This window comes from Mustelus asterias, unplaced genomic scaffold (assembly GCF_964213995.1).
Source record: "Mustelus asterias unplaced genomic scaffold, sMusAst1.hap1.1 HAP1_SCAFFOLD_723, whole genome shotgun sequence".
NCBI classification, from domain to species: Eukaryota; Metazoa; Chordata; class Chondrichthyes; order Carcharhiniformes; family Triakidae; genus Mustelus; species Mustelus asterias.
The window spans coordinates 1-18,361 of NW_027590672.1; the positions used below are offsets into that span (position 1 = coordinate 1).

At 52.2% G+C, this 18,361-nt stretch overlaps 1 protein-coding gene across 1 annotated transcript in view; it reads right to left on the reverse strand.

Moving 5' to 3' along the window:
- Positions 1 to 1,421: 1,421 nt before the first annotated feature.
- Positions 1,422 to 18,361, reverse strand: part of LOC144487305 (serine/threonine-protein kinase MRCK alpha-like) — a gene marked incomplete at its 3' end in the record, with an annotated part of 143,483 nt that continues 126,543 nt past the window's right edge. Inside the window, exons 28-33 of the mRNA XM_078205385.1 lie at positions 16,712 to 16,928; positions 15,080 to 15,142; positions 12,637 to 13,233; positions 7,581 to 7,678; positions 6,194 to 6,278; positions 1,422 to 1,542 (exon numbers count right to left, since the gene is read on the reverse strand). Coding sequence (XP_078061511.1) covers positions 1,422 to 1,542; positions 6,194 to 6,278; positions 7,581 to 7,678; positions 12,637 to 13,233; positions 15,080 to 15,142; positions 16,712 to 16,928 — 1,181 coding nt within the window. The remainder of the gene's footprint in view (positions 1,543 to 6,193; positions 6,279 to 7,580; positions 7,679 to 12,636; positions 13,234 to 15,079; positions 15,143 to 16,711; positions 16,929 to 18,361) is intronic.

The window sequence follows — 18,361 nt, forward strand, 5'->3', positions numbered from 1 at the left end:
GCTGTACAGGGAGTGTCACACACTCTCAGCGCTGTACAGGGAGTGTCACACACTCTCAGCACTGTACAGGGAGTGTCACACACTCTCAGCACTGTACAGGGAGTGCGGCACACTCTCAACACTGTACAGGGAGTGTCACACACTCTCAGCACTGTACAGGGACTGTCACACAATCTCAGCACTGTACAGGGACTGTCACACACTCTCGGCGCTGTACAGGGATTGTTGCACTCTCTCAGCACTGTACAGGGAGTGTCACACACTCTCAGCACTGTACAGGGAGTGTCACACACTCTCCGCACTGTACAGGGAGTGTCACACACTCAGCACTGTACAGGGAGTGTCACACACTCTCCGCACTGTACAGGGAGTGTCACACACTCTCAGCACTGTACAGGGAGTGTCACACTCTCTCAGCACTGTACAGGGAGTGTCACACACTCTCAGCACTGTACAGGGAGTGTCACACACTCTCAGCACTGTACAGGGAGTGTCACACACTCTCAGCACTGTACAGGGAGTGTCACACACTCTCAGCACTGTACAGGGATTGTTGCACACTCAGCGCTGGACAGGGAGTGTCACACACTCTCAGCACTGTACAGGGAGTGTCACACACTGTCAGCACTGTACAGGGAGTGTCACACACTCTCGGCACTGTACAGGGATTGTTGCACTCTCTCAGCACTGTACAGGGAGTGTCACACACTCTCAGCACTGTACAGGGAGTGTCACACACTCTCAGCACTGTACAGGGAGTGCCACACACTGGCCTGCGAACGGCTGAGACACAACCCCTCAGTGTTGGAGACTCACCCGCCCGGAGCTTGGCACAGTGGGATCGGACTGTGCCATAGATGTTGCAAGGAAGCAGCAGCTACCCTTTCGTACAATGGCCTTGGACAGGGACCAGAGAAGGTTCACAAGAATGTTCCCTGGAATGAAGAGCTTGTCGTATGAGGAACGGTTGAGGACTCTGGGTCTGTACTCGATGGAGTTTAGAAGGATGAGGGGGGGGGGATCTTATTGAAACTTACAGGATACTGCGAGGCCTGGATAGAGTGGACGTGGAGAGGATGTTTCCACTAGTAGGAAAAACTAGAACCAGAGGGCACAACCTCAGGCTAAAGAGACGATCCTTTAAAACAGAGACGAGGAGGAATTTTTTCAGCCAGAGAGTGGTGAATCTGTGGAACTCTTTGCCGCAGAAGGCTGTGGAGGCCGGGTCATTGAGTGTGTTGAAGACAGAGATAGACAGGTTCTTGATTAATAAGGGGATCAGGGGTGTTGGGGAAAAGGCAGGAGAATGGGGATGAGAAAAATATCAGCCATGGCGGAGCAGACTCGATGGGCCGAGTGGCCTCATTCTGCTCCTATGTCTTATAGTCTGAACCAACCCCCCCTTCCCCCCACACCCTCACCTCCACTGTTGCATCCGATCCTCCTCGGAGATCCGGAAAGCAAAACGCCTCTTGGTCTTGGTGCGGAACATCTGTCGGCGACCGCTCCCCGTCATCTCAGGGACGTGGAAACTGTCCGTCTCTAGCCCGGGAAAGAGGGGGGAGAAAGAGGAGGAGTCAAAACGTCAGGCAGGGAAGTGGGGAACACTTCCACACGCAGAGTTGTGGCATGCACTCTATGTGGGAAGCAGAGACCAACGCCAACACTGAGGAACAGACTCACAGAGGTCAATGTCTGACACACAAGGAGGCCATTCAACCCATCGTCTCGGTGCTGGTTGTTTTTTATTCATTGGAAGGCGATGGCCCAGTGGTATTATCACTAGGCTATTAATCCAGAAACTCAGCTCATGTTCTGGGGGACCCGGGTTCGAATCCCGCAGATGGTGGAATTTTAATTTAACAAAAAATTATTTGGAATTAAGAATCTACTGATGACCCATTGTTGGAAAAACCCATCTGGTTCCCTTTAGGGAAGGAAATCTGCCGTCCTTACCCCGGTCTGGCCTACATGTGCGCCCAGTTCTGGTCGCCACACTACCGGAAGGACGTGGAGGCTTTAGAGAGAGTGCAGAGGAGGTTTACCAGGATGTTGCCTGGTATGGAAGGGCTAAGTTATGAGGAGAGATTGGGTAAACTGGGGTTGTTCTCACTGGAAAGACGGAGGATGAGGGGTGACCTAATAGAGGTGTATAAAATTATGAAAGGCATAGATAGGGTGAACGGTGGGAAGCTTTTCCCCGGGTCGGTGGTGACGTTCACGAGGGGTCATAGGTTCAAGGTGAGGGGGGGGTGGTTTAACACAGATATCAGAAGGATGTATTTTACGCAGAGGGTGCTGGGAGCCTGGAATGCGCTGCCGGGCAAGGTGGTGGAGGCGGACACACTGGGAACGTTTAAGACTTATCCAGATAGCCACATGAACAGAGTGGGAATGGAGGGATACAAAAGAATGGTCTAGTTTGGACCAGGGAGCGGCGCGGGCTTGGAGGGCCAAAGGGCCTGTTCCTGTGCTGTATTGTTCTTTGTTCAGAGCCACAGCCAATGTGGTTGACTCTCAACTGCCCTCCAAGGGGCAACTAGGGATGGGCAATAAATGCTGGGCCCAGCCGGCGACGCCCATGTCCCAGGAATGAATTTTTAAAAGATTGTGGGACATGGGCGTCGCTGGCTGGGCCCAGCATTTATTGCCCATCCCTAGTTGCCCCTTGGAGGGCAGTTGAGAGTCAACCACATTGCTGTGGCTCTGAAGTCACATGTAGGCCAGACCGGGGTAAGGACGGCAGATTTCCTTCCCTAAAGGGAACCAGATGGGTTTTTTCCCACAATGGGCCATCAGTAGATTCTTAATTCCAGACAAAGAACAGTACAGCACAGGAAACAGGCCCTTCGGCCCTCCAATTTTTTATTGAATTCAAATTCTATCACCTGCCGTGGCGGGATTCGAACCCGGATCCCCAGAACATTAGCTGAGTTTCCAGATTAATAGTCTAGTCATAATACCACTGGGCCATTGCCTCCTCTGAAAGAGCTGATCCGGCCTTATAGCACTGTCCTGCACCAGGTCTGGAACATCGCTCTTCAAGAGCACGCCCAAGTATGTTTTAAACGTGAGGGCGTCCTGACCATAAACACCCCTTCAGGCAGTGAGTTCCACACCCCCACCACGGTCCGTGTGAAATAATGTTTCCTCAACTCCCTCTTCATCCTGAGACTGCAGGCTTACCAATCCTCTGATAGAGTCAGAGATCCCGGGGGGGGGGGCGGGGGCTGGGTGGGGGGAGATTCCTGTGCGGGGTGGGGAGGTCCCAGGGCAAGGTAGGGGGGAGAAGATCCCAGGGCAAGGGGAGGGAGATTTCAGTGCTTGAGGGGGGCGGGGTGGGGGGGGGGGGGGGGGGGGGCGGGGTGCAGATCCCAGTGTCGGTGGGGTGGCGGGGAGAGATCCCAAGTAGAGGGGGGAGAGACATCCCCATGTGGGGGGAGATCCCAGGGCGCGGGGGATGATCCCAGTGCACGGGGGAGGAGATCCCAGTGCGGTGGGGGGAGATCCCAGTGCGGGGGTGTGGGCAGGGGTAGAGATCCCAGAGTGCGGTGGGGGAGGGGAGAGATCCTAGGGCAGAGGTGCCACACTCTGTGTGAAGAAGTTCCCCCTCCGGTTCCTTTTTAAACCTTTCCCCTCTCACCTTTAACCTTTGCCCTCTAGTTTTCGATTCCCCTGCCTGGGGAAAAGACTCTGTGCGTCCAGCCTATCTCTGTCCCGCATGATTTTATACACCTCAATAAAGGTCACCCCTCATTCTCCTACGTCCCATTGGAATAAAGTCCCAGCCTGGCCAACCTCGCCCTATAACTCAGTCCCACTAGTCCTGGCAACATCCTCGTAAATCTTCTCTGCACTCTCTCCAGTTTATCAATGTCTTCCCTATAACAAAGATTTACTGGGCTGCTACCGGGACTTGATGGTTTGAGTTATAAGGAGAGGCTGGATAGACTGGGACTTTTTCTTCTGGAGCGTAGCAGGCTTAGAAATCATAGAAACCCTACAGTGCAGAAGGAGGCCATTCGGCCCATCGAGTCTGCACCGACCACAATCCCACCCAGGCCCTACCCCCATATCCCTACATATTTATCCACTAATCCCTCTAACCTACACATCTCAGGACACTAAGGGGCAATTTTAGCATGGCCAATCAACCTAACCCACACATCTTTGGACTGTGGGAGGAAACCGGAGCACCCGGAGGAAACCCACACAGACACGAGGAGAACGTGCAAACTCCACACAGACAGTGACCCAAGCCGGGAATCGAACCCAGGTCCCTGGAGCTGTGAAGCAGCAGTACTAACCACTGTGCTACCGTGCCGCCCTAGGGGCTTAGGGGCGATCTTATAGAGGTCTATAAAATAATGAGGGGCGTAGATCAGCTAGATAGTCAATATCTTTTCCCAAAGGTAGGGGAGTCTAAAACTAGAGGGCATAGGTTTAAGGTGAGAGGGGAGAGATACAAAAGGGTCCAGAGGGGCAATTTTTTCACACAGAGGGTGGTGAGTATCTGGAACGAGCTGCCAGAGGCAGTAGTAGAGGCGGGTACAATTTTGTCTTTTAAAAAGCATTTAGACATGAGTAAGATGGGTGTAGAGGGATATGGGCCAAACGCAGGCAATTGGGACTAGTTTAGTGGTTAAAAAAAAAGGGTGGCATGGACAAGTTGGGCCGAAGGGCCTGTTTCCATGCTGTAAACCTCTGACTCTATAACCAGGTGACCAATATTGTACACGATACTCCAAGTGTGGCCTGACCAGCTGTAACATAATGTCCCGACTCCTATACTCCGATATAAAAAGGGAGGCCCAGTGGTATTATCGCGAGACTAGTAATCCAGAGACTCAGTTAATGTTCTGTGGGACTGGGGTTCGAATCCCGCCACGGCAGATGGTGGAATTTGAATTCAATTTTTAAAAATCTGGAATTAAGAATCTACTGATGACCATGAAACTGATGTCGGAAAAACCTATCTGGTTCATTAATGTTCTTTTGGGAAGGAAATCTGCCGTCCTTACCCGGTCTGGCCTACATGTGACTCCAGAGCCACAGCAATGTGGTTGACTCTCCACTGCCCTCTGAACAAGGGCAACTAGGGATGGGCAATAAATGCTGGCCCAGCCAGCGACACCCATGTTCCAGGAATGAATAAAAAACTCAATGCCTCGACTGATGAAGGCTACTGTGCTAAATGCCTTCTTCACCACTCTGACCACCTCTGATGCTGTTTTCAGCGAATGACGTACTTGAGTCAGAGAGAGAGAGAGAGAGGATGATAGCCAAAGAGAAGACGAGGGGGTGGGGGGGGTAGCGGGGGGAGAGGAGAGAGGGAAAGTGACATAGGGAACGGGGGGATCAAAGAATGAGAGGAAAAGGCAGTCGTGAATGAGAGAAGAATAGAAACGCAGAGGGATCTGATGTGCAAGTCCACAAATCCTCGAAGGTGGCAGCACAGGTGGAGAAGGTGGTGAAGAAGGCATATGGTATGCTTGCCTTTATAGGACGGGGTATAGAGTATAAAAGCTGGAGCCTGATGTTGCAGCTGTATAGAACGCTGGTTAGGCCACATTTGGAGTACTGCGTCCAGTTCTGGTCGCCACACTACCAGAAGGACGTGGAGGCGTTAGAGAGAGAGTGCAGAGAAGGTTTACCAGGATGTTGCCTGGTATGGAGGGTCTTAGGTATGAGGAGAGATTGGGTAAACGGGGCTTGTTCTCCCTGGAAAGACGGAGAATGAGGGGAGATCTAATAGAGGTGTACAAGATTATGAAGGGTATAGATAGGGTGAACGGTGGGAAGCTTTTTCCCAGGTCTGAGGTGACGATCACGAGGGGTCAAGGTGAGAGGGGCGAGGTATAACTCAGATATCAGAGGGACGTTTTTTACACAGAGGGTGGTGGGGGCCTGGAATGCGCTGCCAAGTAGGGTGGTGGAGGCAGGCACACTGGCATCGTTTCAGACTTACCTGGATAGTCACATGAGCAGCCTGGGAATGGAGGGATACAAACGAATGGTCTAGTTGGACCAATGAGCGGCACAGGCTTGGAGGGCCGAAGGGCCTGTTTCCTGTGCTGTACTGTTCTTTGTTCTTTGTTCTCAGTCAAAATGTCCAACATACACAAACCACCTCAACCGAACAAGTTTAACAAATGTCCAGGAGTAGAGGAACACAAACAAGGTGAATTCTGACCTGCTTCCTTACTCCGTAGGTAGATTAATCGGAAAGGCTCGCTTGCAGAGAGATTCAGTGACCCATCAGGGCTTAGGGGGCGGACCTGTAAGTGTCAAAGCAGATTGATTAATTCAGGGCAGTGTCTAAATGGGGTCAGCACATCCCGACAGTGCAGAAGGAGGCCATTCAGCCCATCGAGCCTGCACAACAATCCCACCCATGCCCTAATCCCGTAACTCCACGTATTTACCCCGCTGATCCCCCTGCTACCCCTTAGCATGGCCAATCCACCTAACCTGCACATCTTTGGACACTAAGGGGCAATTTAACATGGCCAATCCCCCTAACCCGCACATCTTTGGACACCAAGGGACAATTTAGCATGGCCAATCCACCTAACCTGCACATCTTTGGACACTAAGGGGCAATTTAGCATGGCCAATCCCCCTAACCTGCACATCTTTGGACACTAAGGGGCAATTTAGCATGGCCAATTCACCTAACCTGCACATTTTGGACACTAAGGGGCAATTTAGCATGGCCAATCCACCTAACCTGCACATCTTTGGACACTAAAGGGCAATTTAGCATGGCCAATCCACCTAACCTGCACATCTTTGGACACTAAGGGGCAATTTAGCATGGCCAATCCACCTAACCTGCACATCTTTGGACACTAAGGGGCAATTTAGCATGGCCAATCCACCTAACCTGCACATCTTTGGACACTAAGGGGCAATTTAGCATGGCCAATCCCCCTAAACTACACATTTTTGGACACCACGAGGCAATTTAGCATGGCCAATCCCCCTAACCTGCACATCTTTGGACACTAAGGGAAAATTTAGCATGGCCAATCCACCTAAACTACACATTTTTGGACACTAAGAGGCAATTTAGCATGGCCAATCCACCTAACCTGCACATCTTTGGACACTAAGGGAAAATTTAGCATGGCCAATCCACCTAACCTAAACATTTTTGGACACCAAGAGGCAATTTAGCATGGCCAATCCACCTAACCTGCACATCTTTGGACACTAAGGGGCAATTTAACATGACCAATCCAATTAACCTGCACATCTTTGGGGTGTGGGAGGAAACCGGAGCACCCGGAGGAAACCCACGCAGACACGGGGAGAACGTGCAGACTCTGCACAGACAGTGACCCGAGCTGGGAATCGAACCCAGGTCCCTGGCGCTGTGAGGCAGCAGTGCTAACCACTGTGCCACTGCGCCGCCCATTACTAACCCAGACCATTGCCAACTGGCCACCCAACGGATGCCACCTTTAGCGACTCTGGGACTGGAGGCTGCGTCAATGAATACTCTGCTCACTACCCTCCCCATTCTCCACACCGCCCACAGCCCCCTCCCCCTTGCTCCCCAGGCTGTGTCTGCTTACTTTCTTCAGGGGGATTGTCTGAATCCACTTGGCTGTCTGCACATCAAACACGTCCACGGCGTTTTCGCTGTACACTGCAAGGTGTGGCCCATTAGATACTGCAGGGAACAAACCACAGTTTACAAACTCCACAAGCGCAGACTAATTCCTTTTGATTTGATTTGATTTATTGTCACATAGAACATTACAGCGCAGTACAGGCCCTTCGGCCCTCGATGTTGCGCCGACCAGTGGAACCAATCTAAAGCCCCTCTAATCTACACTATTCCAATATCATCCATATGTTTATCCAATAACCACTTGAACGCTCTCAACGTTGACGAGTCCACCACTGCTGCAGGCAGGGCATTCCACGCCCTTACTACTCTCTGAGTAAAGAACCTATCTCTAACATCTGTCCTATATCTATCACCCCTCAATTTAAAGCTATGTCCCCTCGTGCTAGCCAACACCATCCGAGGAAAAAGGCTCTCACTATCCACCTTATCTAATCCTCTGATCATCTTGAATGCCTCTATTAAGTCACCTCTTAACCTTCTTCTCTCTAACGAAAACAACCTCAAGCCTCTCAGCCTTTCCTCATACGATTTTCCCACCACACCAGGCAACATCCTGGTAAATCTCCTCTGCACCCTTTCCAACACTTCCACATCTTTCCTATAATACGGCGACCAGAACTGTACGCAATACTCCAAATGCGGCCGCACCAGAGTTTTGTACAGTTGCAGCATGACCTCCTGGCTCCGAAACTCAATCTCTCTACCAATAAAAGCTAACACACCATACGCCTTCTTAACAACCCTATCAACCTGGGTGCCAACTTTCAGGGATCTATGCACATGGACACCCAGATCCCTCTGTTCATCCACACTACCAAGTATCCTACCATTAGCCCAGTACTCTGTATTCCTGTTACTCCTTCCAAAGTGAATCACCTCACACTTTTCCGCATTAAACTCCATTTGCCACCTCTCAGCCCAGCTCTGCAGCTTATCTATGTCCCTCTGTAACCTGCCACTTCCCTCCGCACTGTCCACAACTCCACCGACTTTAGCAAATTTACTAATCCATCCTTCCATGCCCTCATCCAAGTCATTAATAAAAATGACAAACAGCAGTGGCCCCAAAACAGATCCTTGCGGTACACCACTAGTAACTGAACTCCAGGATGAATATTTCCCATCAACCACCACCCTTTGTTTTCTTACAGCTAGCCAATTCCTGATCCAAACCACTAAATCACCCTCAATCCCATGTGTCTGTATTTTCTGCAAAACATGTATTAGTATGCAGTGAAAAGTATTGTTTCTTGCATGCTGTACAGACAAAGCATACCGTTCATAGAGAAGGAAAGGAGAGAGTGCAGAATGTAGTGTTACGGTCATAGCTAGGGTGTAGAGAAAGATCAACTTAATGCGAGGTAGGTCCATTTAAAAGTCTGATGGCAGCAGGGAAGAAGCTGTTCTTGAGTCGGTTGGTACGTGACCTCAGACTTTTGTATCTTTTTCCCGATGGAAGAAGGTGGAGGAGAGAATGTCCGGGGTGTGTGGGGTCCTTGATTATGCCGGCTGCTTTTCCCGAGGCAGCGGGAAGCGTAGACAGAGTCAATGGATGGGAGGCTGGTTTGTGTGATGGGACTGGGCTACATTCGCGACCTTTTGTAGTTCCTTGCGGTCTTGGGCAGAGCAGGAGCCCCATACCAAGCTGTGATACATCCGGAAAGGATGCTTTCTATGGTGCATCTGTAAAAGTTGGTGAGAGTCGTAGCTGACATGCCAAATTTCCTTAGTCTTCTGAGAAAGTAGAGACGTTGGTGGGGCTTCCTTAACTTTAGTGTCGGTATGGGGGGACCAGGACAGGTTGTTGGTGATCTGGACACCTAAAAACTTGAAGCTCTCGACCCTTTCTACTTCATCCCCGTTGATGTAGACAGGGGCATGTTCTCCTTTACGCTTCCTGAAGTCGATGACAATCTTCATTTTGTTTTCCCAGAGCCGCTAAAACAAGGAATCCGCCCTTGCCCAGTGATTCTCTCCACCCCCCCGGGATTCGGGAAAGGGGGGAATATTCAGCCAGGCTTCTTGGTACAGGACATGAGTGGGCTACAAGCAGAGCAGCTAGGTTTCTCTGCCAAGTTGTCTGTTGAGTGAGGTTGGTGAGAGGGAACTTAACATGGAGCGGCACGGCGGCACAGTGGGTTAGCACTGCTGCCTCACAGCGCCAGGGACCCGGGTTCGATTCCCGGCTTGGGTCACTGTCTGTGCGGAGTCTGCACGTTCTCCCCGTGTCCACGTGGGTTTCCTCCAGGTGCTCCGGTTTCCTCTCACAGTCTGAAAGACGTGCTGGTTAGGTGAATTGTCCGTGCTAAATTCTCCCTCAGTGTTACCCGAACAGGCGCCGGAGTGTGGGCGACTAGGGGATTTTCACAGTAACTTCATTACAGTGTTAATGTAAGCCTCACTTGTGACACTAATAAATAAACTTTCAAGGGCTGGAGATGATGGGTTCCTTGTGCAGGAGTCTCAAGGAGTTGGTTTGCAGGTGCAGCAGGTAATTAAGAAGGCAAATGGAATTGTGTCCTTCATTGCCGGAGGGATGGAGTTTAAAAACAGCGAGGTTATGTTGCAGCTGTATAAGGTGCTGGTGAGGCCACACCTGGAGTTACTGTGTACAGTTTTGGTCTCCTGACTTGAGAAAGGATGCACTGGCACTGGAGGGGGTGCAGAGGAGATTCACTCGGTTGATTCCGGAGTTGAGAGGGTTGGTTTATGCGGAGAGACTGAGTAGACTGGGGCTACACTCATTGGAATTCAGAAGAATGAGAGGAGACCTTATAGAAACATATAAGATTATGAAAGGAATAGATAAGATAGAAGCAGGGAAGTTGTTTCCACTGGCGGGTGAAACTAGAACTAGGGGGCTTGGCCTCAAAATAAGGGGGAGCAGATTTAGGACTGAGTTGAGGAGGAACTTCTTCACACAAAGGGTTGTGAATCTGTGGAATTCCCTGCCCAGTTGAGGCTACCTCATTGAATGTTTTTAAGGCAAGGATAGAGAGATTTTTGAACAGTAAAGGAATTAAGGGTTATGGTGAGCGGGTGGGTAAGTGGAGCTGAGTCCACGAAAAGGTCAGCCATGATCGTATTGAATGTTGGAGCAGGCTCGAGGGGCCGAATGGCCTACTCCTGCTCCTAGTTCTTATGTTCAGAGTGATCACCAGCTGTTTGGCTGTGTCAGCAAGATACCTTCTGTGGCCATCAAGTGCTGAAGCGGGGCTCAAACTCAGAGCAGCTGGTTCAGAGGCAGGGACGCTACCCAGTGCGCCACAAGACCTCCCACTCGCCATCCATCCTCTCGAAACCCCGACAGACCTCTATCAGGTCACCCTCCCGCAGAGCCCCGGGCTGTTCGACCTTCCTGATGGGTTATAAACCTCTCAGCAATGGTATCGTTCCAGTAAATCTTTTCTGCACCTTCTCCAGTGCCTCTCTAACATGTTAATAATATGGAGACAGAAGACCATAAGATACAGGAGCAGAATGAGGCCACTCGGCCCATCGAGTCTGCTCCGCCATTCAATCATGGCTGATATTTTTCTCATCCCCATTCTCCCGCCTTTTCCCCGTAACAGAACTGTTCACGGAAACTCCTTGTGTGGTCTAACCGAGGTTCAAAACAAGTTTAACATCACTTCTCTCTTTTGGATCAGAATCACAGAATCCCTACTGTGCAGAAGGAGGCCATTCGGCCCATCGATCCTGCACTAACAACAATTCCACCCAGACCCTATCCCCGTAACCCCATGTATTTATCCTAGCTAGTCCCCCTGACACTAAGGGGCAATTCAGCATGGCCAATCCACCTAACCTGCACATCTTTGGACACTAAGCGACAATTTAGCATGGCCAATCCACCTAACCTGCACATCTTTGGACACTAAGGGGCAATTTAGCATGGCCAATCCACCTAACCTGCACATCTTTGGACACTAAGGGGCAATTTAGCATGGCCAATCCACCTAACCTGCACATCTTTGGACACTAAGCGACAATTCAGCATGGCCAATCCACCTAACCTGCACATCTTTGGACACTAAGCGACAATTTAGCATGGCCAATCCACCTAACCTGCACATCTTTGGACACTAAGGGGCAATTTAGCATGGCCAATCCACCTAACCTGCACATCTTTGGACACTACGGGGCAATTTAGCATTGCCGATCCACCAAACCTGCACATCTTTGGACGGGGTAGGCATAGTAAGAAGTCTCACAACAATAGGTTAATTCCAACAGGTTTATTTGGTTGCAGGAGCTTTCGGAGAGCTGCTCCTTCATCAGGTGAGTGAAGGGGCAGCAGGGTCACCTGATGAAGGAGCGGCGCTCCGAAAGCTCGTGCTACCAAATAAATCTGTTGGAATTTAACCTGGTGTTGTGAGACTACTTACTGTAGCATTTTAAATGCTATTGCAAAGGCAGAAATATCTTAAAGTGAAGTCTTTGTATATATGAAGCAAAGCATACACAGGATCCCACAGAGGGGCATACTTGGGGCGGCACGGTGACACAGTGGTTAGCATCGCTGCCTCACAGCGCCAGGGACCTGGGTTCGATCCCTGACTTGGGTCACTGTCTGTGTGGCGTCTGCACATTCTCCCCCCCGTGTCTGCGCGCCTCCAAACATGTGAGGTTAGGTGAAATGGCCATGCTAAATAGTCCCCTTAGTGTCCAAAGATGTGCAGGTTAGGTGGATTGGCCATGCTAAATAGTCCCTTAGTGTCCAAAATGTGCAGGTTAGGTGGATTGGCCATGCTAAATTGTCCCTTAGTGTCCAAAGATGTGTGGGTTAGGTGGATTGGCCATGCTAAATTCTATGTTCTATGTTCTAACCTGGCCACAGTCCGAAAGACGTGCTGGTTAGGATGCATTGGCCGTGCTAAATTCTCCCTCAGTGTTACCCGAACAGGCGCCGGAGTGTGGCGACTGGGGGATTTTCACAGTAACTTCATTGCGGTGTTAATGTGAGCCTAATTGTGACACTAATAAAGAATACTTGCCAGCTGCGATAGGCTGTGCTGGCCACATCAGCTCCTGTTGCCGTGACCTCCGACCCTGGCCATTGACATAGATGCCAACCATGTTGAAACAGAGGAGGTACAGGTCATGGGAGACGGCCACCGCGCACAAGGCCTCCACCTGCCCGTGGGCGAGGAACGTCAACATCGGGTCCTCCGGGCTCACCAGGCTGGCCGGAGCCCCCTCACCCGCCAAGGGGTACAGGCTGAAACCGGATGGGTAACCAACACACACGTGCTTCTCGAAGACCCCCATCCACTGCACGGCCCCCGGGGCCTGGAGGTCCCACGTCCGTTTGTACGACTGCTTGCCGCTGCCCAGCTGGTAGCAGGCCACGTGCCTCTTGGCAGCTGTGCACAGCCAGCCGGCGGTCCTGCCCTGGCACCTGCCACCCGTGGCCATCACCTGGGTGCCCCTGGCCTCCGACAGCTTGGTCCCGGTCGCCTCTGGGTTCTTCAGCTCCTCCCAGGTGTAGAGACGCAGGTTCCGGTTCCTTCCGGACAGCACGGCCAGCTGCTTGGTGCCGGACACCAGCTCGACCTGATGGACCCGCTTGCTGTCGCCAAGCAGAATTATCTCTGCAACACAGGACACGGGGACGCTTTAAAATGTGACGCCATTAGACTCGCGACCATTGAGGGGCTCAAATCTTCCTCATTATTCTCCTTGGCTGCACAGATCCCCATGTTCCTCAATCCTACTGAGTCTTCATCTCTCAAACACAGTTCCCACCAACTCACCTCATCCTCATTTCCCACAATCTCACCTTGCCTCCCCATCCCATCCCCATCCCCGCCTCCCTAAATCCCATCCCCATCCAGTCTCCCTCAATCCCATCCCCTCCGTATCTCCCTCAATCCCACCCCATCCCCGCCTCCCTAAATCCCATCCAGTCTCCCTCAATCCCATCCCCTCCGTATCTCCCTCAATTCCACCCCATCCCCGCCTCCCTCAATCCCATCCCCATCCAGTCTCCCTCAATCCAACCCTGTCTCCCTCAATCCCGCCCTCACCCTATCTCCCTCAATCCAACCCTGTCTCCCTCAATCCCACCCTATCTCCCTCAACCCTACCCTGTTTCCCACAATTCCACCCTCACCCCGTCTCCCTCAATCCTATCCCGTCTCCCTCAATCTCTCCATCAATCCTACCCCATCTCCCTCAACCGCACATTGTCTCCCTCAGTTGCACCCTCACTCCCTCAATCCCACCCTCACCCTCTCTTCCTCAATCCCACCCTCACTCCGTCTCCCTCAATCCCACCCACACTCCGTCTCCCTCAATCCATCTCCCTCAATCCCACCCTCATCCCGTCTCCCTCAATCCCACCCTCACTCCATCTCCCTCAATCCCACCCTCATCCCGTCTCCCTCAATCCCACCCTCATCCCGTCTCCCTCAATCCCACCCTCACTCCGTCTCCCTCAATCCCACCCTCACTCCGTCTCCCTCAATCCCACCCTCACCCCATCTCCCTCAATCACACCCTCACTCCATCTCCCTCAATCTCCACTCTCTCCCCGTCTCCCCCAATCCCACCCTCTCCCCGTCTCCCTCAATCCCACCCTCTCCGAGTCTCTCCCAATCCCACCCTCTCCCCGTCTCCCTCAATCCCACCCTCACCCCGTCTCCCCCAATCCCACCCTCTCCCCGTCTCCCTCAATCCCACCCTCTCCCCGTCTCCCTCAATCCCACCCTCTCCCCGTCTCCCTCAATCCCACCCTCTCCCCGTCTCCCCCAATCCCACTCCGTCTCCCCCAATCCCGCCCTCACCCCGTCTCCCCCAATCCCACCCTCTCCCCGTCTCCCTCAATCCCACCCCCTCCCCGTCTCCCTCAATCCCACCCTCTCCCCGTCTCCGTCAATCCCACTCCGTCTCCCTCAATCCCACCCTCTCCCCGTCTCCGTCAATCCCACTCCGTCTCCCCCAATCCCACCCCCACTCCGTCTCCCTCAATCCCACCCTCACTCCGTCTCCCTCAATCCCACCCCCACTCCGTCTCCCTCAATCCCACCCCCACTCCGTCTCCCTCAATCCCACCTTCACTCCGTCTCCCTCAATCCCACCCTCTCCCCGTCTCCGTCAATCCCACTCCGTCTCCCTCAATCCCACTCCGTCTCCCTCAATCCCACCCTCTCCCCGTCTCCGTCAATCCCACTCCGTCTCCCTCAATCCCACCCCCACTCCGTCTCCCTCAATCCCACCCTCAGTCCATCTCCCTCAATCCCACCCTCAGTCCGTCTCCCTCAATCCCACCCCCACTCCGTCTCCCTCAAAGCTGCTGTGTCCCCTGTCAAATATCTTGCCTTGTGTCCTTAACCCTCGATCCTTCCGACTCGCCTTCGCCCCAAGGTCATGACCTCAGTTAGGTCAGCTCCCCAGTACAAATAACCAGCCGAGGAAGCTCGGAAACTGTGTACTTACCATTTGTAGTCACATCGATGAGGAAGAGACCTTCATCGGTGCCCAGGGCGAGTCGTTCCTTGTCTGAGATGAGAAGAATAGCGATTAAAGTAAGCACGACAGAATCCAAGGGAGAGTGGAACGGGGAGGGCAAAAAAGAACATTAACTAACCTCGTACTGTACCTGTCCTGGGAGTGTTTGATGGGGACAGTGTAGAGGGAGCTTTACTCTGTATCTAACCCCATCCTGTACCTGTCCTGGGAGTGTTTGATGGGGGACAGTGTAGAGGGAGCTTTACTCTGTATCTAACCCCGTGCTGTACCTGTCCTGGGAGTGTTTGATGGGGGACAGTGTAGAGGGAGCTTTACTCTGGATCTAACCCCGTGCTGTACCTGTCCTGGGAGTGTTTGCTGGGGGACAGTGTAGAGGGAGCTTTACTCTGTATCTAACCCCGTGCTGTACCTGTCCTGGGAGTGTTTGATGGGGGACAGTGTAGAGGGAGCTTTACTCTGTATCTAACCCCGTGCTGTACCTGTCCTGGGAGTGTTTGATGGGGGACAGTGTAGAGGGAGCTTTACTCTGTATCTAACCCCATCCTGTACCTGTCCTGGGAGTGTTTGCTGGGGACAGTGTAGAGGGAGCTTTACTCTGTATCTAACCCCGTACTATACCTGTCCTGGGAGTGTTTGCTGGGGGACAGTGTCGAGGGAGCTTTACTCTGAATCTAACCCCGTGCTGTACCTGTCCTGGGAGTGTTTGATGGGGACAGTGTAGAGGGAGCTTTACTCTGTATCTAACCCCATCCTGTACCTGTCCTGGGAGTGTTTGATGGGGACAGTGTAGAGAGAGCTTTACTCTGTATCTAACCCCGTGCTGTACCTGTCCTGGGAGTGTTTGATGGGGGACAGTGTAGAGGGAGCTTTACTCTGTATCTAACCCCGTGCTGTACCTGTCCTGGGAGTGTTTGATGGGGGACAGTGTAGAAGGACCTTTACTTTGTATCTAACCCCGTGCTGTATCTGTCCTGGGAGTGTTTGATGGGGGACAGTGTAGAGGGAGCATTACTCTGTATCTAACCCCGTGCTCTCCCTGTCCTGGGAGTGTTTGATGGGGGGACAGTGTAGAGGGAGCTTTACTCTGTATCTAACCCCGTGCTGTACCTGTCCTGGGAGTGTTTGATGGGGGGGACAGTGTAGAGGGAGCTTTACTCTGTATCTAACCCCGTGCTGTACCTGTCCTGGGAGTGTTTGATGGGGACAGTGTAGAGGGAGCTTTACTCTGTATCTAACCCCGTGCTGTACCTGTCCTGGGAGTGTTTGATGGGGGACAGTGTAGAGGGAGCTTTACTCTGTATCTTACCCCATGCTGTACCTGTCCTGGGAGTGTTTGATGGGGACAGTGTAGAGGGAGCTTTACTCTGTATCTAACCCCGTGCTGTACCTGTCCTGGGAGTGTTTGATGGAGGACAGTGTAGAGGGAGCTTTACTCTGTATCTAACCCCGTGCTGTACCTGTCCTGGGAGTGTTTGATGGGGGACAGTGTAGAGGGAGCTTTACTCTGTATCTAACCCCGTGCGGTACCTGTCCTGGGAGTGTTTGATGGGGGACAGTGTAGAGGGAGCTTTACTCTGTCGGTAATGTTGAAGAAGTTACCTAGGATGGCAGCCGTTAGCGTGTTGCGGATCAGTGGCAGTGCACTGTCGTAGCCCTCCTTGAGGCATACTGCCGGCCGCTCCTGAAGGCCGCTCTGCTTGCGGATGGCGACCAGCTCGTTGATCACCGTCACCCACTTCTTCTTCTCGCCCTCGTTCTCGGCCAGCACCAAGAGTGAGGTCTTGGTGCTGGGGACCGTCAGCTGTGTTGCCGTTATCTGTCGGAGCAAGCAGAGACAGGATAGTCTGGAGGCCGGGCGGTGTCCGCAGCGGGGGGAGGAGGGGGAACAGGACCAAAGGGCACCCTTGCCCTTAGTCGCGCCAGTCACAACCGGGACGGGGGCAAGTCTTGGAGCTGGGCGATTGGTGATGCCAAGCTTGAGCTTCAATTGGAGGCAGGAAACAGCCACAGAACATCAGGTACAGGAGCAGAAGCAGGGACAAAGTAGAAAGGGTCGAGAGCTTCCAGTTTTTAGGTGTCCAGATCACCAACAACCTGTCCTGGTTCCCCCATGCCGACACTATAGTTAAGAAAGCCCCACCAACGCCTCTATTTTCTCAGAAGACTAAGGAAATTTGGCATGTCCGCTACGACTCTCACCAACTTTTACAGATGCACCATAGAAAGCATCCTTTCCGGATGTATCACAGCTTGGTATGGGACTCTTGCTCTGCCGAAGACCGCAAGGAACTACAAAGGGTTGTGAATGTAGCCCAATCCATCACGCAAACCAGCCTCCCATCCATTGACTCCGTCTACACTTCCCGCTGCCTCGGGAAAAGCAGCCAGCATAATCAAGGACCCCACGCACCCCGGACATTCTAGAACACAGAACATAGAACATTACAGCGCAGTACAGGCCCTTCGGCCCTCGATGTTGCGCCGACCAGTGGTACCAATCTAAAGCCCCTCTAATCTACACTATTCCAATATCATCCATATGTTTATCCAATAACCACTTGAACGCTCTCAACATTGACGAGTCCACCACTGCTGCAGGCAGGGCATTCCACGCCCTTACTACTCTCTGAGTAAAGAACCTACCTCTAACATCTGTCCTATATCTCTCACCCCTCAATTTAAAGCTATGTCCCCTCGTGCTAGCCAACACCATCCGAGGAAAAAGGCTCTCACTATCCACCCTATCTAATCCTCTGATCATCTTGTATGCCTCTATTAAGTCACCTCTTAACCTACTTCTCTCTAACGAAAACAACCTCAAGTCCCTCAGCCTTTCCTCATACGATTTTCCCACCATACCAGGCAACATCCTGGTAAATGTCCTCTGCACCCTTTCCAACACTTCCACATCCTTCCTATAATGCGGCAACCAGAACTGTACGCAATACTCCAAATGCGGCCGCACCAGAGTTTTGTACAGTTGCAACATGACCTCCTGGCTCCGAAACTCAATCCCTCTACCAATAAAAACTAACACACCGTACGCCTTCTTAACAACCCTATCAACCTGGGTGCCAACTTTCAGGGATCTATGCACATGGACACCCAGATCCCTCTGTTCATCCACACTACCAAGTATCCTACCATTAGCCCAGTACTCTGTATTCCTGTTACTCCTTCCAAAGTGAATCACCTCACACCTTTCCGCATTAAACTCCATTTGCCACCTCTCAGCCCAGCTCTGCAGCT